We start from the raw sequence: 21,036 nt of genomic DNA, 5'->3' as shown, positions 1-21,036 counted from the left end.
CATAGCAAAAAGAGGATGTAAGGACTGTAAAATCAAGTGTATAGTATATTTTAATTTTATTTTAAAAACCATAAATTCTAAAATTTATAGTAAATTTATATTTAGAAAAACAAAATCACCCCACGGAAAAGCACCCCTGGACTTGTTACAAGCTGGCCAAGCGTCCAGTACTGCCCCTTTCCTCAGAGGGTTGCCAGCAAACATCCTTGGGGATGAGGCAGACTCCCTTGGGAAGGCTATTCCCGTTGGAGCAGAAAAGCCCCCTTCTTCAGTAACTTTCCACAAAGTGTACACCATGTTTGCTGTTGCGGTTAGCTGCTGTCAGTTGATCCCAACTCACGGCAACTCCGGGCACAACAGAACAAAACGCTGCCCAGTCCTGTGCCATTCCCGTGACTGGTCGTGAATCAGACTACTGTGATTTATAGGGTTTATTGTTGGCTGATCTCCACAAGCAGAATGCAGGCCTTTCTTCCTAGTCTTAGTCTGTACCTCAGCTAAAACCTGTTCACATCATAGCAACAAGCAAGCCTCCACCGACCGAGGGGTGGAGGCAGCACATCAGGTGCATTGGCTGGGAATTGAACCTGGGTCTCCTACATGGAAGAAGAGAATTCTACCACTGAACCACTATTGCTTCACCATAAGCAACTGAATAACCAGGTATAATCAACGAAGATAGAGGGAAAAGACAAGATGGAGAATGGAGGTTGAAAACAAGATGGAAGGCAGGGACAAGATGGAGGATGGAGGGTGGAGACAAGATGCAAGGTGGAGGCTGGACAGAGGGTGGAGGCAGAAAACAAGATGGAGGGTGGAGACAAAATGGAGGATGGAGGGTGGAGACAAGATGAAGGTTGGAGATAAGATGGAGGGTGGAGACAAGATGGGGGTGGAGACAAGATGAAGGTTGGAGATAAGATGGAGGTTGGAGATAAGATGGAGGGTGGAGACAAGAATGAGGGTGGAGAATGTAACATATATATGATGTTATGTGTGTGCTATGTTTGTGCAGGCAAGGTGGAGGGTGGAGATGGGATGGAGAGTGGGATAAGATGAAGGATGGACACAAGATGGAGGGTGGAGACAGGATGGAGGGTGGAGAATGTAATATATGTATATATGATGTTATGTATGTAATTACATGTGTTGATTTTTTAGTTTGTAGTTGCCGTCTGCTTGACAGCAACTAACCACAATAATAACAAGCAAGCCTCCTGAGTTGAGAGAAGAGAAGACAAAGCAAGATCACTGTTACCTGGAAGTTCCCTCTGTGGTCCTCAAAAAGCCCGGGAAAGGTGAATTTTGGGTCTGGCACGCTGGGCATGAGGAGATTCTTCACTCTGAAATGGGCATGGAGAGTCTGGCCAGACAGGCTGGCGCCCCAACATGGCTCTGGACCCATTGTGGTGCACAGACCCCAAGAGGGGTGAGGACATTACAGACCTGCTTCCCAGCGACGCAGCACCCGGACCCCAAGTTCAGGGTGGTTGCTCCCCTCAGTGCTCCCACACCGTCCCCAGGCTCTTGACATCCACTGGTGCCCCTGCTTCACTGTGCTCTCTGGGACACACAGCCACGTTCTTCGTACAGTGTAAACCAGTTACCGTGGAGTAGATTCCAGAGTAGAACTGTGCGTCATGGGATTTTTAGGGGTAGGTCACCACACTTTTCTTCTGAAGCACCTCTGGGTGGACTCAAACCTCCAATCTTTCAGCTAGCAGCCGAGCATGTTAAATGTTTGCACTGTCCAAAAAAAGCTCATTGTGTTGACTGGATTCCAACTCATAGCAACCCTATAGGACAGAGTAGAACTGCCCCATAGGGTTTCCAAGGAGCAGCTGGTGCATTTGAACTGCTGACCTTTTGGTGAGCAGCTGGGCTCTTCACCAGGGCACCACCAGGCACTGTCCAAACCAAACCAAACCCAGTGCCGTCGAGTCGATTCCAACTCATAGCGACCCTATAGGACAGAGTAGAACTGCCCCATTGAGTTTCCAAGGAGCGCCTGGTGGATTCGAACTGCCGACCCTTTGGTTAGCAGCCATAGCACTTAACCACTACGCCACCAGGGTTTCCGGCACTGTCCAGGGAGTCCCAAAAACCAGATTCCATTGAGTCAACTCTGACTCTTGTTGGCCCCAGGTGTGTCAGAGTAGAACTGTGCTCCATGGGGTTTTCAATGGCTGATTTTTCAGTAGATTGCCAGGCCTTTCTTCTGAGGCACTGCTGGGTGGACTCGAACCTCCAACCTGTCATTTAGCAGCCGAGCATGTTCACTGTGCGCCATCCAGGGGCTCCTTGGGCAATGCATTGATTTCACTGTTCACTGTTCATTTTGAACAGGGTGTTCCCTTGAAGATAGAGCAAGTGTTGGGTTTTTCCAAGAAGACTGTCCCTCAGTTTCCCCCAGTGGATGACTTTCGCATTCAAACACCGGACTCGTTAGCAGATGCTGCACCTGACAGCTTGGCCTCCTGGCAGCCAACCGTCTTATCTGATTACCTTATTTCCTCCCTGGCTGAGCAGCATTTGGGCTGATTAAAGAGATGGAAGTGGACTGAAGAAGCTTGCCTGATCTGCGAGAGATTAAATGAAGGCAGCACTAACCCTACACTGTATGAAACTACGCCAGGAAGCACTGGAAGTTGGCTAACTCAGCCCAGCTCAGACCCAACGTGATTCCTCTCAAATGGAGGTCTGTCTTTCTCTCCTTGTCACTCAGCTTGTTGCTATGGAAACCTGATCCCAAGAAACAAAGATGGCACCAGCAACACAGGACATGAACAGCTCCCAATGTCGTAAACAGCCAAGAGCTTAGGCTTCACTTAGGCTTAAACAGAAATGGAAACAACGCCAAAACACAAACCTGTTGTCATCAAGTCGATTCCGACTCATAGCGACCCTATAGGACACAGTAGAACTGCCCCGTAGGGTTTCCAGGGAGCGGCTGGTAGATTCCAACTGCTGACCTTTTGGTTAGCAGCCTGAGCTCTTAACCACTGTGCCACCAGGGGCTCCAGAAATGGAAATCATGATGATTAAAATGTCATAAGGAAGGTAAAAAAAAAAAAAAAGAAAGGAAACTATTCAATATTTTTGAAAAGTTCTCTTATGGCCTCAAAGAGTATTGGTTTTTTGTTTTGTTTTGTTTTTTTGTCTATAAATGTACAGACAAAACCTGAGAGGTTTTTCTTATACAACTCTATTTTCCACCTTCGCCAAATTGCCCACTGTAATTGATCTCAATCAAAATTAAAATGTATTTTTCTCTCCTGTTACATGCAGAGAATGAGGGTAGGAAGGACGAAGCTGAGTCAGGCTCTGTGTCTGAAACACGCTAACCCTCTAGAGGAACCCTGGTGGCACAGTGGTTAAGAGCTCGGCTGCTAACCAGTCAGTCAGCAGTTCAAATCCACCAGCCGCTCCTTGGGAACCCTATGGAGCAGTCCTACTTTCTCCTATATGGTCGCCGTGAGTCGGAAGCAGCTCGAGGGCAACGAGTTTGGTTTGGTTTAATCCTCTAGCAGGAGTCCCCGGGTGGGGTCAACGGTGAGCATGCTCAGCTGTAACCAAAAGGTTGGAGGATTGAGTCCACCCAGTGGGGCCTCAGAAGAAAAATCATCCATCGAAAACCCTATGGAGCCCAGCTCTGCTCTGACATACAAGGGGTCACCATGGTCAGGGTCGACCCGACGGCAACTGGTTTAGCCTTCTAGCAGATGCTCGACACACATACGTTTTACTGCGTCCACAAGACCCTTTCTGAAATAATATTCCCAATATCCCTGTGTCTTTAGCATTATCTGAAAACCCTGGTGGCTCAGCGGTTAAGAGCTCAGGCCAAAAGGTCTCCAATTAGAATCCACCCACCGTCCATCCATCCATCCCTCCTTTCAAACCTATGCATTCAGCCACCCATTTACTCATCCATCTATGCACCCATCCACCTACCCGTCCATCCATCTATGCACCCATCCACCTACCCGTCCATCCATCTATGCACCCATCCACCTACCCGTCCATCCATCTATGCACCCATCCACCTACCCGTCCATCCATCTATGCACCCATCCACCTACCCATCCATTCATCTATGCACCCATCCACCCATCTCAGCCACTCCTTGGAAACCGTATGGGCCAGTTCTACTCTGTCCTGAAGGGTCGCTATGAGTCGGAATCGACTCGACGGCAATGGGTTAACATTATCTGCCTCTCTGCTTTCATTGCCCATTGGCAACAAAGAGGGCAGTGATGGGGCGTGAGACTCAGCTGAACCACCCCACCAGGCAACTGGTCTTTCTTCCAACTTCATGGACATGTTGTAAGCCAAGCTGTCTGCCCTCGTGCTTAGGAGGCCCGCAGAGGGATCCTTACCTCTGCCGTTTCCACAGGAACAGAAGAAGAACACACACAGTGAGGAGGGTCACCAGAATAGCGATCAAGACAAACCTTGGGAAGGACGTTTCCTCCTGCAGGCACGTATCTGAAACAAAACATGATGGCCACTGTCAGGTTTCAACCTGGTATTGGAACTCATCCTACCCCCGTTGTTTTCATTTATGAATGCCACCATCAGCAAAACTTCATGGCTGTGGAAATATCTTCTTTTTTTTTCAAATTGTATTTTAGATGAAGGTTTACAGAACAAACCAGCTTCTCATTAAACAGTTAGTACATATATTCTTTTCTAATACTGGTTGCCAGCCCCATGACATGTCAACACTCTCCCCTTCTCTACCTTGGGTTTCCTGTTACCAGCTTTCCTGTCCCCTCCTGCCTTCTAGTCCTTGCCCCTGGGCTGGTGTGCCCCTTTAGTCTCGTTTTATGGGCCTGTCTAATCTTTGGCTGAAGGGTGAGCCTCAGAACTGCCTTCACTACTGAGCTAAAAGGGTGTCCGGGGGCGGTACTCTCAGGTTTCTCCAATCTTCATCAGGCCAGTAAGTCTGGTCTTTTTTTGTGTGAGTTAGAATTTTGTTCTACATTTTTCTCCAGTTTTGTCCAGGACCCTCTATTGTGATCCCTGTCAGAGCAGTCAGTGGTGGTAGCCAGGCACCATTTAGTTGTGCCGAACTCAATCTGGTAGAGGTTGTGTGTGGGTAATATCTTGGAAAGGGAGACAGATTGAGTCTACAGACAGGCACACGCTGCGTTGGCATCCCCACAAGATGGTGTTGGCTCAACTCACTGCCCAGGGAACCTACTATGGCCAAGGGAGTGAAAGGGGTGTTGGTGGTGGAGAGAGATTTTAGGACCCTGACTTCTCCTCTGTTCTCTGGCTAAAAGCCTACTAGGGTGTTGCTTGGGCATAGGGACGTCCACTGAAGACAAGTGAAGGATGGCAGGCTGGAGGAGAGGAGTGTCGCTCACCCCAAAAGGGTTCATGGTTTGCACACCCAGGGACGCCTTGCACAATATGGAAGATAGCCAAGCAGCAGGTATCCATATTGTGAAAGTCACTGATTTCATTGTTCATTTTGAACAGGGGGTTCCCTTGAAGACAGGGTAACCGTTGGCTTTTTCCAAGAAGGCCGTCCCTCAGTTTCCCCTGGGGATGATGTGGGCTCTGTATCCAAACACCAGATGAGCCACGGTGCTATGACTTGCTGCCCGCCCTCAAGACAGTCAATGCCTTTATCTGATGGATTCATTTCCTCCCTCCTGTCTCTGAGCTCCTTACTGATAGCATATATTTGAGCTGGTAAAAGCAATAGACGTGGGCTGGAGAGGCACACTGATTTGCAAGAGATTAAACGAAGTGTGCACCTTAGCACCATATTAAACTACACCAAAAAGCCTTTGAAGCTGACGGTTCACTCATGGGACCGGCATCAGTTGGTGACCTGCTGAAGGTCAGCCAAGCCTGTGTTGGGTCCCAGGAACAGGGAGATGAGTGAAGCATGACCCTTCACTCAAAGAACTGAACCTAAGGATGCCATACATCATCCTGTTTGCAGGGGCCCAACCCAAGTGCATCGTTCATTTTCAGGTACATGTTGAGTTGTTCGTTGGACGTCTCAGCATCGACGTCCTCCAGGAACTTCAGGGTAAATTTATCCAAAATGGCACTGCTTCCCCACCAAGCCCTCTTTTCTTTGGTCATTCCCTGGGGGAAGCTCTGCTGTCTGCTCAAGGCAGAGCCTGGAGCTATCCCTGGCATCCTCCTCCACCCTGTGAGTGGGCAATCTTTCTTAACAGCACCTGAGCATTGTGACACTTTGCTCCCAATGGCTTTATCCTGCTCAGAAAGCTCTTCTTGGTGTGGTTCTGTTCCCGCCTTTCTCCTCCACTCATCATTGTCCAGCCATGGCTTGAGATATGGTGACAGAAGTTTGAACGAAGGGACAGATAGATCTCTACCTTCCCTTGGTGTAAAACTCTGAGTTCTGTTTCTTCTCTCTCCTCTCCTCCCTTTTTGGAAATACACCATCTGTTTATACACACAACCAGCCACCCACTCATCCACCTACCTGTGCTTCTATCCATCTGTCCCTTCACCCATCCACATACTCACCTACCTATCCACCATCTATCCACTCACACGGTCTTTCACCTAACCACCAACCCATCTATCCATCCACCTATCCATCCATCCATTTTTTTTACCTACTTATCAAGCCACCCACCCATCCAGCCACCCATTTACTCATCCATCCATCCACCCATCTATGCATCCATCCATTCTTTCACCTACCCATCCATCCATCCTCTCATACGTTCATCTGCCCATCCATCCTTTCATCTACCTACTCATTCAGCCATTCATTTACTCATCTATCTACCCACCCATCCATCCACCTACCCATCTATCTATTTTTCACCTACTCATCCACACACACACCCTGCAGCTACCCATTTATTCATCCATCTAGCCACCCATCCATCCATCCATCTATCCAATCATTCTTTCACCTACCCATCCAACCACCCATTCACCCATTCATCCTCTACCTACCCATCCATTCATCCATTTTTTCACCTATCCATTCAGCCACCCAACCACCCTCCAGCCACCTATTTACTCATCCACCCACCCATCCACCCATCCAGCCACCCATCCATTCTGTATATAATTACATGGTTTCTATCATGGATGGAAAGGCACATAGACTGGAGTCTAAAGCCCAGCTTGACAACTAACTAACTGTGTATCTTTGGACAAATCACTTTACCTCACTTAATTTTATCGTCAACAAAATCATACTACTGTAACAGCATTGAAGGCTTGTTTCAAAGACGATAAGAGCTAATCTATATAGCAGCAGGTCCAAATCAGGCTTTTAGTAAATGATACTTGTTATTTTGTTGCTGTGTTCCTAGAAGTAAAAAATATATATATAATTACGTCAGTGAGGAAGGCTGCCTGCAGAGAGAAACACTGAGAGGAATCACTTTCACATTCATCTTTGGTACCAAGATCATTCACGGTTTTCACTTGTCGTCTACTGGTGCCCCCACCCCTGCCTGCCCTCGCCACAAAGGTGCGAGACACGGCTGTGTAACAAACATCACCTTTCTGCTCTCCCCCCTGCCACTGGGTCACTTCTGACCAGTCACTGGGGTACGTCTCTGGGCCATATCTGGACTCCATGGTTTTCACTCTGGCGCGGAAATAGTAGCATTTATCAGTATCCAAGTTTTCTATTGCAATGCTGCAGGTTCTCCGCTCCGTAGACTGCAGAAAAAATAGACATGTGAGAGGTGTCATGATCTAGCCTTCTTATCTTAGCACCAGGAATCCACAAGGCTCTTACTGCGGGCATTAGTGGTACAGACATTCACGTTCCGCTGTTTCCCATCCTTCCTTCATCCCCACCTTCACATCTCTTCAGCGAAAACACATCGATGAAGCACCTCAACCCCCTCCTCTCCTCCACCCTGAGAATCCTTTATAACAAATAACTGCTTTTGAAGAATGACTTAGAGACAAGTACTTCCTTTTAGGAAAACAAATGGTTTGTTACAATTATAAAAGTAACACCTTTATTTCTGAGACCTTAGAAAACATTCAAGACAAAAGGGGAACCATTAAAAAAAAAAAACTTTCTTATTGAAGTGTGGAGCAGAACTCGAATTCTTAAAAAGTCCAGACTTACTGGAACAGTTTAGACTAGAGGACTCCCCAAGGCTACCACCCCAAGATACTCTAAACTTTGAACCAAAACTACCCCCTGAGGTAACCTTTTAGCTAAATAACAGATTGGCTCATAAAATAAAGACTATCACCTGTGAATACTGTGCTCCTTAAAAAAAAAAAAAAATCCATATGAGATAAAAAAATGAAACCCATTGCCATCTAGTTGATTCCAACTCATAGTGACCCTATAGGACAGAGTAGAACTTGCCCATAGAATTTCCAAGGAGCGGCTGGTGAATTCAAACTGCGACCCTTTTGGTTAGCAGCCAAGGTCTTAAGCACTGAGCCACCAGGGCTCAATTACTCTAAAGCAAAGATGAGAAAGTAAGGGGGCAGGGTAACCAGATTACTGGAAAAGAAATATCCAGAACTACATCAGTGAGAATGTTAGCACATTGTAAAAACGTAACCAACCTCCCTGCACAATGTATGTAGTAATTGTTAAATGGGGACCAAATCTGCTGTACAAACTTTCACCCAAAACACAGGAAAACGTTATCTAAAAAAAAAATCTTGTTTTAGCTCCAAGACATGGGCACCATGGGCAAGTTGATGTTATCTATTTCCTCCCAGAAGTACTCATAATGAAAATGGGGTTATATTTTCCCTGCAACTGTGTGTCTTTTTTAATGCAATGTTTCATCGTATGCGTTTTCTCTTGTCATTAAATATTCACCCATGTTGTCGTTAGCCGTTAGCCGCAATAGAGTCTGCGCTGATTTTGACGACCCCACGCACAACAGGGCAAGATATTCCCTAGCTTTGCTTCATTTCCATGATCAGTTGTCGACTGAACTACGCGACACCCAAGGTGTTAACAGTGACATAAAATTCAGTTTTCCATTGATCTGCTCACACGCTCAAATCTCAAGCTTGTTCCTCTGTGTCTACAATACAAAGGAGGCATCTGTTGCAGGGAGTGATTTCCCAATGGGAGGGTGTTATGGGTTGAATTGTGCACCCTGCAAAATATGTGTTGGAAACCTAACGCCCATACCCGTGGTTATAATCCTGTCGTTTGGAAACAGCATCTTCTTACACTAATTAGATCATGGCGGGGGGGAGGTGGGTTCTAAATCTAATCACTTCTGAGTTAGAAGAAGAACAGATTAGACACAGAGACACAGAGATTCTATTTGAGAACAGAGGCAGATTTATCTACAAGTCCAGAAACTCCAAGGATTGGTGGCTCAGTGGTTAACAGCTCAACTGCTAACGAAAAGGTTGGCAGTTTAAGCCACCAGTCACTCCTTGGAAGCCCTATGGGGTAGTTCTACTCTGTCCTATAGGGTTGCTATGAGTCAGAATCTACTTGATGGCAAAGGGTTAGAAGCTGAAATACATAAAGAAGGACCTCTCCCTAAAGCCACACCATGAATTTGGACTTCTTGCCTCCTGAATTATGAGAAAATAAATTTCTGTTTTTATCCACTGGTGGTATTTCTGGTACAACAGCTCTAGGGAACTGACACAGGTGGGGACAGGGAAAAGCTGTGAGTGATTGAATGAACAATCGGACAATGGCTAGAACATATACAAAAATACAACTGACTCGCAGCCTGCAGCAGTCAGCCTAGGAAAGCAAGCAACGATCTCTGTAACAATGAGCCCGAAATGGCCAAGGCCTGATTTATAACTGACCCATTGCTATCAAGTGTATTCCAACTCACAGGGACCCTATAAGACAGAGTAGAACTGCCACGTAGGGTTTCCAAGGCTGTAAATCTCTATGGAAGCAGACAGTCACATCTCCCTCCCGCAGAGCTGCTTGTGGGTTCGAATCACCAACCTTCTGGTTAAGAGCTTTAACCACTGCACCATCAGGTCTCCTTGATTAGTAGCTGACACTCACTTAATTCTTATCCCCCCTTCCAATGTAAGTCCAGCCAATGAAAGTCAAATTCGCTCCCCTAACCAATAACATAGAAGCCCTAGTGGCACAGTGGCTAAGAACTACGGCTGCTAACCAAAAGGTCGGCAGTTCGAATCCACTAGCTGCTCCTTAGTAACCCTGTGGGGCAATTCTACTCTGTCCCATAGGGTCGCTATGAGTCAGAATTGACTCAAAAGCAATGTTTTTTTTTTTTTTTAACCAATAACATAAAATGCCCCACTTCCAGTTAGCCCACTTCTAGCTTCCCCATGGCAACAGCGTCCATTCAGGGCATACAGGAAGCCTTCCCTTTGTTCCCTCGGAAAACCCTGTCTTTGAAATTCTGCTGAACACAAGTGATGTTGGTCTTGTTACAGCCAAGCTCTGCATACATAGTCTTGTTGGTTCTTACTTAGGTGGTATTTCTCTGTTGCCATAGTCTAGTGGGATTAGGTATCGATCTTGATGGAAAGATGGAACGGAGTGCAGTGGGGTCCAGAGAGAGGGGAAAGGGGGTTTGGGGGGAAATACGGAACCCCACAAGGACAAGGTGGGTACTCTCTGTCTTAGTTGTCGAGTGCTGCAGCCATAGAAATAGCAAGGGAATGGCTTTAAGGAACAGAACTTCATTCTCTCACCGTCCAGTAGGGGAAGGCTTTCTCTCTCTGTCGGCTCTAGGGGGAGGTCTTTGTCTAGCTTCTGTAATGTTCTTATCGGCGTACCTTGGTGATCGCCATGTGTCATCTACCTTTCCCCATCTGTGTTTGCTTCTCTCTGTGCCTAATCTAGAGCTCGGCTGCTAACCAAAAGGTCGGCAGCTCGAATCCACCAGCTGCTCCTTGGAAACCCTGTGGGGCAGTTCTACCCCGTCCTATAGGGTCACTATGAGTCAGAATCAACTCAATAGGAATGGATTTGGTTTTTCAGCTTGGTGCCTAATCTGCTCCTTTTATATCTCAGAAGAGATTGACTTAAGATACACCCTACACTAATACTATCTCATTAGCAAAACAAAGAACCTATTTCCAAATGGAATTACAATGTCAGGTGTAGGGCTTAGGATTTATGACATGTATTTGGGGGGACACGATACCAATCCATGACAGGCATGAACTCCTCATCCCTGAGAGCACACCGCAGCACTCACCTCCCACTCGGAATCAAAGTTGCTCTTGTACTGGATTTGATATAGGAGACCGTTGTAGGAAAGGTTGGAACACCTGACAGTGACTGTCTCCTGTCGCCACAGGAAGGTCAAGTCTTTCGGAGAGCTGGGTTTCACTAAGAAGGGAGGAAGACCAAAGAAGAAATGACACCTTTGAATTACGGTGTAGGCAAAGGATATTGAATATACCATGGACTGCCAAAAGAACATACAAATCTGTCTTGGAAGAAGTACAACCAGAATGCTCCTTACAAGCGAGAATGATGAGACTTGGTCTCACATACTTTGAACATGTTATCAGGAGGGACCAGTCCCTGGAGAAAGATATCATGCTTGGTAAAGAAGAGGGTCAGCGAAAAAGAGGAAGACCCTCAATGAGATGGGTTGACACACTGGCTGCAAGAACAGGCTCAAACATAACAACGATTGTGAGGATGGTGCAGGACCAGGCAGTGTTTCGTTCTGTTGTGCATAGGGTCGCTATGAGCCAGAATCAACTAACAACAACAACAAGGAAAAGCAATAGAACCATCACCTCCTTGACAGATAAACATGTCACCTCTTGAAAACCAGTGTCGTATTTGCGTAGACACACTTTCTTTAATCGCTACAACAACGGGGCATACCAATGATGGTGAGGCTGGCACAGGACCAGCCAATGTTTTGTTCTGTTGTGCGTGGAGTCGTCATGAGTCAGAGCTGGCTCGAGAGCGACTAAGAGCAACGACACTTTCTTCTGCCTGCATCAACCCTTCCTTTAAGGGGCATCCTTACTACCTTGGAGGAATTTTCGGTTTACTTCTCTTTATTACCTTTAACCAACCAGCGGCCATTAAGTCGATTCCAACATATGGCGGCCCCGTGTGTGTCAGAGTAGAACTGGGCTCCACAGGGTTTTCAATGGCTGATTTTTCAGAAGTAGATCACCAAGGCTTTCTGCTTGAGGGACCTCAGGATGGACTTCAAACTCCAACCTTTCAGTTAGCAGCTGAGCACGCTAACCCTTTGTGTCACGCAGAGGCTTCTCATTATCTTAAGAGTGAAAGTTTTTAGCCAAGAATTCAAAGATCTGTAGGCGTATAATGGAAGAGACTCTGTCAAACTGCGTGGAACACTCCTGTACCTGGGCACCTATGAGTGATTTATTAAGGAGGGGTCTATAGCTCCCATCAGACTCTGAAGGGAATCTGTGGCCCCTCCGCCTCAAAAAAGAACCTCTGCTTTACAGAGTTCTAAAATGATGAGTAAATATCGTAGAGAGTTTAATGCATGTATGCAGTTTTTCCTCACTCAAGACTGACAAAAAAAATCCATTGCCATCAAATATTACTGCTCCATAGGATTTTCTTAGCTGTGATCTTTACAGGAGCCGATCCCCAGATCTTTCTTCAGCGGTGGCACTGGGTGGGTTTAAACCGCCAACACTTAGGATAGTTGTAGTTAGGTGCCGTTAAGTCTGTTCCGACTCATAGGGACCCCATGCACAACAGAGTGAAACACTGCCCCGTCCTGCACCATCCTCACTATCGTTGTTATGCTTGAGCCCATTGTTGCAGCCACTGTGTCAATCCATCTTGTTGAGGGTTTTCTTCTTTTTCCCTGGCCCTCTACTTTGCCCAGCATGATGTCCTTCTCCAGGGACTGGCCCCTCCTGAGAAGATGCCCAAAGTAAGTTGAACATAAAATGTTTGCACCACCGAGGGACCTCTGGAGGTTGACTCCAGCTCTGAAGGGCACTTCAAAAGAAAAGGATAGATATGGGCTGGGGGTAATAGGGTGTTTCTCTCTCTCTCCGTGGGGTTTGGGAGAGGGTGCTATTTTTCAAATCACAGCCTTCACACAGTCACCTGGTCTCCATCACTGGACAACCAAGATCCCCTGGTCAATGGAGACACATCCATGCCCGGCGTGTGTCAAGAGGGACCTCCTGGAAAGGTCCATCTCTTCCCTGTTGGGCTCAGGGAGGGAGTGCTCCCAGACTCAGCTTCCCTGGGGGTGAGCAGACAGCTCCTCGCTCAGTACTCACGGTATTCGCTGATCCACACACTATAATTCAGAAGGACACGGGTTTTGTTGCAGAGAGAGAGCTCGAGTATAACATCTCTAGTGCCGTCCTCGTCTGGTTCCACCTCCAAGACGCAGCCTGAGGTGTAGCCTTGGTCAAGAGTGTAGTTGTGACATTGGCTCATGGTAGCACCTCTGAATCTGTGCTTAAAGAAAGAGGACTGTTTAGCCAAGGGCCATCTTGAAAACATCATCTTAACAGGTTCCCTGCCCATTCTCTCTCCAAACCCCTGTCACAGATGAGATCGGATGCCCTCCTTCCTTTCTCCAAGAGCCCTCCCTTATAGCCACAGAGAGACCTTTCCACACAGAAAAAGGGTCCCTTCTCTCAGATGCTTAAAGCCCTCAAAACACTCCCATAGAGATAGCTGAATGGGGGCCCCTCAAAAGATATGTCCACTTCCCTAATGCCCAGAACCTGTGAATGGGAACTTGTCTGCAAAAATGGGTCTTTACATATGGAATTAAATGAAGGATCTTGAGAGGAGATTGTCTCGGATTTTGGGGGGGAGGAGCCTAAATCCAGTGATGGGCGGGCATCCTTATAAAAGAGGAGAAGACACAAATACAGGTAAGACGGTGTCATGGATTGAATTGTGTCCCCCCCAAATATCTGTCAACTTAGCTGGGCCTTGAGTCCCAGTATTGTGTGATTGTCCACCATTTTATGTGATTTTCCTGTATTTTGTAAATCCCATCACTATGATATGAATGAGGTAGATTAATGGCAGTTATATTGATGAGGTCTACAAGATTAGGTAATGTCTTAAGCCAATCTCTCTTGAGATATAAAAGAGACAAGTGAGCAGAGAGACATTGGGACCTCATACCACCAAGAAAGAAGAGCCAGGAGCAGAGAGGGTCCTTTGGACTCGGGGTCCCTGCTCTGAGAGGCGCTCAGTCTAGGGGAAGATTGATGACAAGGATCTTTCCCCAGAGCCGACAGAGAGAGAAAGCCTTCCACTGGAGCTAGAGCCCTGAATTTGGACTTGGAATCTCTAGACTGTGAGAGAATACATTTCTTTCTTGTTAAAGCCATCCACTTGTGGTATTTCTGTTATAGCAGCACTAGAAATCCAAGAAAGACAGCCTTGTGAAGGCAGACACAGAGATCGGAGTGATGCGGCCACAAGCCAAGGGATACCAAGGATTGCTGGCGACAACCAGAAACTGGAAGAGCCAAAGAAGCGTTCTTCCCTAGAGTCTCCAGACAGAGCGTGATCCTGCTAATACCTTGATTTTGGGCTCGTGGCCCCAGAAGTGTGAGAGCAGCCATTTCTGTCGTTGTAAAGCACACCAGTCGGCTCCTACCCATGGCACCCCTGGGTGTCAGGGTAGAACTGTGCTGCATAGGATTTTCAATGGCTGATTTTTTTTCATTATTGTACTTTAGACGAAGGGTTACAGAACAAACTAGTTTCTCATTAAACAGTTAGTACACATATTGTTTTGTGACATTGGTTACCAACCCCACAACACGTCAACACTCTCCCTCCTCCACCTTGGGTTCCCCATTACCAGCTTTCCTGTCCCCTCCTGCCTTCTCGTCCTTGTCCCAGGGCTGGTATGTACCTTTTGTCTCGTTTTGTTTTATGGGCCTGTGTAATCTTTGGCTGAAGGGTGAACCTCAGGAGTGACTTTATTGCTGGTCTGAAAGCGTGTTGGGGGCCATACTCTCAGGGTTTCTCCAGTCTCTGTCAGGCCAGCAAGTTTGGTCTTTCTTTTTGAGTTAGAGTTTTGTTCTACATTTTTCTCCAGCTCTGTCTGGGACCCTCTATGTGATCCCTGTCAGAGCAGTCAGGGGTGGTAGCCGGGTACCATCTAGTTGTGCTGGACTCATTCTGGTGGAGGCCGTGGTAGATATTGGTCCCTTAGTCCTTTGGGCTAATCTTTTCCTTGTATCTTTAGTTTTCTTCATTCTTCCTTCTCCCGAAGGAGTGAGACGAGTAGAGTATCCTAGGGCCACTCACAGGCTTTTAAGGCCCCAGAACCTACTCACCAAAGTAGAATGGAGAACAGGTTCTTTATAAACTCTGTTACGCCAGTTGAGCTAGATGTTCCCCGAGACCACGGTCCCCACAGCCCTCAGCCCGGCAATTAGTCCCTCAGGGAGTTTGGCTGTGTCTATGGAGCTTCCAGGACCTTGTCAACGGTTGGTTTTTTGAAAGTAGATTGCCAGGCCTCTCTTCTGAGATACCACTGGGTGGACTCAAACCTCCAACCTTTCCGTCAGCATTCAAGCTTGTAACCCTTTGTACCAGAGAAAACAAACAAACGGACAAACCTAAACCAAACCCACTGCTGTGCATTCAATTCCAACTCACAGCAACCCTACGGGACAGAGGAGAACTCCCCTAGAGGGTTTTCAAGGCTGTAAATCTTTTTTTTTTTTACATTTTATTGTGGTTTAGGTGAAAGTTTACAGAGCAAATTAGTTTCGCGATCAACAGTTTAGACGCTTCTCGTTTCTTGACGTTGGCTACACACCTCTGAATGTGTCAGCACTCTCCCCGCTTCCTCCCTGGGCCCCCTGTGTCCATTCACCTGGCTTTCCTGCCTCTACCGTCCTTCTGAATTCTGCTTTTGGGCAAATGCAGCCCGTTAGGTCTCATATCCATGATTGTTCTGAGAACTCCATTCCTTACTGGTGTTACTGTTCACTTTATAGTCTTGTCTATTGTATGGTTATAATGTGATCTCTGGGAGAGATTTTAGCTACTAGTTTGAAGGGTGTCTAAGAGCTGTAGTCTTGGGGGCTCCACCAGTCCCTGTGAGACAGACCGGTAAGTCTGGTCTTATTTATGAGTTTGAACTTTGGTCTACATTTCTTTCCCATACTGTCCATGACCTATTACTGTGGTCCTGGTCAGAGTGGTCAGTAGCGGGAAGGCTGTAAATCTTTACAGAAGCAGACTGTCACCATGTCTTTCTCCCACAAAGCGGCTGGTGGGTTTGAACTGCTGGCCTTTTGGTTAGCAGCCGAGGGCTTTAATCCCTTGCACAACCCAGGAAGAACCATAAGGCACCTGGTTTGTAGTCACCTGTTACGGAGCCCTGGGAAACACGCACAGGTACCGTTTCACCTGAGGAGAAGCCAAGCCCCAGATTTGAAGAGGTGCTTCGTCATAGATGCACCATGCTGGGTACTGCTCTTCAACATTCTTGCAACACTAAGAAGGAGAGTATCCAGCAGGAAACAAACTCACAATCCCTCACTAAGACCACAAACCCCAGGGGTGACTGGATGGAGGATTCCCATCGGGTGACATCAACGGTTCGCACACAACTACTAACCTAAAGGCTCGCAGCTCGAACCCACCCAGAGGCAGAGGAAAGTCCTGGGAATCTGCTTCCAAAAACTCACAGCCAACCAAAACCCCAAGGAGCGCAATTCTACCCTGTAACACACGGGGCTGCCATGAATCAGGGTCAACTCAACAACAATGATGTTTTTTACACATGAGGCCACTGAGATTCAGAAAACTCAACTGACTTCTCTGTGTGACCCCTTGGAAAACCTGGTACTTCTCTGTGTCATGGGTCTTATTTCCCAAATCAGTTCATCTTAGAATTTCTCTCTTCCAACACCAAAGACACAAGGTAAATATGAGCCCAGGAGACAGAAAGGGCCACATGAACCAGAGACTACATCATCCTGAGACCAGAAGAACTAGATGGTTCCTGGCTACAACCGATGACTGCCCTGACAGGGAACACAGCAGAGAACCCCTGAGGGAGCAGGAGAAAAGTGAGATGCAGACCCCCAAGTTCTCATAAAAAGACCAGACTTAATGGTCTGACTGGGACTAGAAGGACCCTGGTGGTCATGGCCCCCAGACCTTTTGTTGGCCCAGGACAGGAACCATTCCAGAAGCCAACCCTTCAGACACGGATTGGACTGGACTATAAGATAGAAAATGATACTGGTGAGGAGTGAGGTTCTTGGATCAAGTAGACACATGAGACTATGTGGGCAGCTCCTGTCTGGAGGGGAGATGAGAAGGCCGAGGGGGACAGGAGCTGGCTGAGTGGATATGGGGATACAGGGTGGAGAGGAGGAGTGTGCTGTCTCACTAGGCGGAGAGCAGCTAGGAGGACACAGCAAGGTGTGTATAACTTCTTGTATGAGAGACTGACTTGATTTGTAAACTTTCTGTTAAAACACAATAAAAAAAAAAAATTCCCTCTTCTGTGGCCTTTCCGTTTATCTCCTGTGCTATCAAACCTCAGAGAATGAGCCATACTTTGTGCCCTTCTCCCACCCCCACCCCCACCCCCACCCCCGTGACCAGAATTCAGATTGATATCACTGGAAAAAACCTTCCTCCCACATTTATTCTCAGGCTGATGGGTGCAAAAAAAAAAAAACACAAAAACAAAGTCGTTGCACTTGATTCTGGCTTATAGTGACCCCATAGGACAGAGTAGAACTGCCCCATAGGGTTTCCAAGGGTTTAATCTTTTTGTTTGTTTTTAATAGTGCCTTAGATGAAGGTTTACAGAGCAAATTAGTTTCTCGTTAAACAATCAATATACATATTGTTTTGTTACACTGCTTGGCAACCGCGCAACCTGTCAACACTCTCCGTTCTCAACCTTGGGGTCCCTATTACCAGCTTTCCTGTCCCCTCCTGCCTTCTAGTCCTTGCCCCTGGCCTGGTGTGTCTAGTCTCGTTTTGTTTTATGGGCCTGTCTAATCTTTGGCTGAAGGGTGAACCTCAGGAGTGACTCTACTGAACTAAAAGGGTGTCTGGGGGCCATACTCTCAGGGTTTCTCCAGTCTCTGTCAGACCAGCAAGTCTGGTCTTTCTTTTTGAGTTAGAATTTTGTTCTACATTTTTCTCCAGCTCTGGCCGGGACCCTCTGTTGTGATCCCTGTCAGAGCAGTCAGTGGTGGTAGCCGGGCACCATCCAGTTGTACTGGACTTGGTCTGGTGGAGGCCATGGTAGATGTGGCCCCTTAGTCCTTTGCACTAATCTTTCCCTTGTGTCTTTAGTTTTCTGCATTCTCCCTTGCTCCTGAAGGACTGAGACCAGTGGAGTATCCTAGATGGTTGCTCACAGACTTTTAAGACCCCAGACACTACTCACCAAAGTAGAATGTAGAACATTTTATTTAAAAACTACGTTATGCCAATTGAGGTAGGTGTTCCCCAAGACTATGGTCCCCAGCCCTCCCAAGGCTGTAATCTTTACAGAAACAGATTGTCACATCTTTCTTCTGCCGAGCGGCTTGGGAGTTAGAACCGCTAACCTTTCGGTTAGCACCCGAGCACTTAACCACTGTGCCACCAGGGCTCCCTTGGGTGCATATGGCAAAACAAACAAGCCCATGTCAGAGAGCCATGCTGCTGGAAGCTGGCCCCTAGAAACCTGACATGGTAGTAACTTGTTGTTATTAGGTGCCATCAAGTCAGCTCTGACTCATAGCGACCCTATAAGACAGAGTAGAACTGCCCCAGGGGTTTTCCAAGGAGCTGCCAGTGGATTCGAACTGCCAACCTTTTGGTTAGCAGCCTGAGCTCTTAACCACTGTGCCATCAGGGCTCCTAGCGCTGCCATAACACAAAACGTACCAAAGGCTGTGGCTTTGCAGAGCAGGAATTTACTGTCTCACAGTTCTGGAGGCTAAAATCCACATTGGGGCATCGGCTCCAGGGGAGGGTCCGCCCTTGTCGGTAGCCCCAGGTGTTCCTTGATTCCTTGGTTTATAGAGGGTCTTCACAAGTCGGCTGTCGTCTCCCTCTGTGTGCATGCGTGTGTGCGTGTGTGCATGTGGTGTGTGTGGGTGTGTGTGTAGTTGTGTGGGTGTGTTTTCTGCTCTTTTTATAAAACACAACTCAGAATTTATTTGTTCTAGGACCTACCCTACTGTGGCATGGGCTCATGAACCTAACAAAAGAAAACCCAGATTTCCATACGGGGTCATAGGTACCAAAACAAAACCCAAGCCCCTTGCTGTCGAGTCTATTCTGACTCACAGTGACCCTACAGAACAGAACAGAGCCGCCCCACGGGGTTTCTGAAGCTGTCAATCTTTATGGAAGCAGATTGCCATATCTTTCTCCCAAAGAGCGGCAGGTAGATTTGAACCTCGACCTTTTGGTTAGCAGCTGAGCGCTTAACCATTGCACCTCCAGGGCTCCTTATTGTGCTATAGTTATTATAATTTGACACTGTTGTTAGTTGTCATCGAGTAGATTCCGACTTACAGTGACCCCATAATATAACAAAACATATTATATATTGTAATGTGTAATATGACGTAATATAACCCAACCGAAAAACCAAACCCAGTGCTGTCGAGTCGATTCCGACTCATAGCGACCCTATAGGACAGAGTAGAACTGCCCCATGGGGTTTCCAAGGAGCAGTTGGTGGATTCGAACTGCCGACCTTTTGGTTAGTAGCCGAGCTCTTCACCAACTGTGCCACCAGTGCTCCGTTTACAAGTACAGAGGTTAGGATTTCAATCCACAATTCGACCCGTAACATCTGACATGAAAGTTTTAGAGCAGGAATCTTTGGCGCGGCCACGTATCAGATAAGGTTTCGAGGCTGCAGAGCAATGAGAAAGGGCAGCTGCTGAGATGTCCCAGGTGGCGCTGGGTGAAGTAGGCACTCTGTGAATGTCCTGGTAAGAATCTAAGTGTTTTCAAGTGTGACTCAGTCATCACTCGGCTCCGAAGTTTAGAGAACTGTGATTGTGGCGTGGGCTGAGGTCAGAATAGAGAGCACACACTCAGACCTGCATGTTTTGGTTCTCGTCTTGACTTCCCCGACTTCCTAGCCTCTGACATCTCAGAAGAAGAGATGTTTTAGCAGAAGGCATCAGATTCCCTGCCCAAGGGCACTTACTTGTAGGAGAAAGTCAAATTAGTCCCAGGGTATTCGCTTGCATTCCACGTAACCCATACGGTTTCAAAATTAAAGTTGATTATCTGAAGCTGCACGGCTTCTTCTGGGTCTAAAAAGAGACAAAAAAAGATTATACTTTGCGGCAATGCTGAACTCAGCTTGAAATCTGAAACATGGTGGCCGTATTCCTACATTAAGAATGGTACACATTTTACCTTGGTAGTGTCTGGGATCTTAAAAGCCTGTGAGCAGCCATCTAGGATACTCCCCTGGTCTCACCCCTTCAGGAGCAAGGAGGAACGAAGAAAATTAAAGATACAAGGGAAAGATTAGTCCAAAGGACTAATGGACCACATCTACCCCAGCCTCCACCAGACTGAGTCCAGTACAACTAGATGGTGCCCGGCTACCATCACTGACCACTCTGACAGGGATCACATAGATGGTCCCAGACAGAGCTGGAGAAAAATGTAGAACAAAATTCTAACTCACAAAAAAAGACCAGACTTACTGGCCTGACAGAGACTGGAGAGACCCTAAGAGTATGGCCCCCGGACACCCTTTCAGCTCAGTAATGAGGTTACTCCTGAGGTTCACCCTTCAGCCAAATATCAGACAGGCACATAAAACAAAATGAGACTAAAGGGGCACACCAGCCCTGGGACAAGGACTAGAAGGCAGGAGGGGACAGGAAAGCTGGTAATAGGGAGCCCAAGGTCGAGAAGGGAGAGTTTTGACATGTCATGGGGTTGTTAACCAAAGTCATAGAACAATGTGTGTACTAACTGTTCGATGAGAAATTAGTTCGTTCTGCAAACCTTCATCTAAAGTACAATTAAAAAAAAAAGAATGGTACAGTGTTCTAAGGGGGCAAAAAAAAAAAAAACAAGATTTTCACAAATGAGCTAAAAGCTGTGTGATATACAAAGGTTGGTCA

The 21,036-nt window shown here is 47.0% G+C and overlaps 1 protein-coding gene across 2 annotated transcripts in view; it reads right to left on the bottom strand.

Moving 5' to 3' along the window:
• The window catches only part of LOC135227211 (cytokine receptor-like factor 2), a 61,706-nt gene that overhangs the window by 22,094 nt on the left and 18,576 nt on the right, over positions 1–21,036 (bottom strand). Inside the window, exons 2-7 of one of the 2 annotated variants that reach the window (XM_064278844.1) lie at positions 20,100–20,208; positions 13,204–13,382; positions 11,160–11,293; positions 7,515–7,677; positions 4,380–4,488; positions 1,259–1,343 (exon numbers count right to left, since the gene is read on the bottom strand). In XM_064278844.1, the coding sequence (XP_064134914.1) occupies positions 1,259–1,343; positions 4,380–4,488; positions 7,515–7,677; positions 11,160–11,293; positions 13,204–13,382; positions 20,100–20,208 (779 nt within the window). Of the gene's footprint in view, positions 1–1,258; positions 1,344–4,379; positions 4,489–7,514; positions 7,678–11,159; positions 11,294–13,203; positions 13,388–20,099; positions 20,209–21,036 lie in introns of those variants that run through there. The other variant, XM_064278845.1, reaches the window with a different exon arrangement.

Source organism: Loxodonta africana, chromosome Y (assembly GCF_030014295.1).
Source record: "Loxodonta africana isolate mLoxAfr1 chromosome Y, mLoxAfr1.hap2, whole genome shotgun sequence".
Taxonomy (NCBI): domain Eukaryota; kingdom Metazoa; phylum Chordata; class Mammalia; order Proboscidea; family Elephantidae; genus Loxodonta; species Loxodonta africana.
This window is presented reverse-complemented; position numbering and strand designations above follow the sequence as displayed.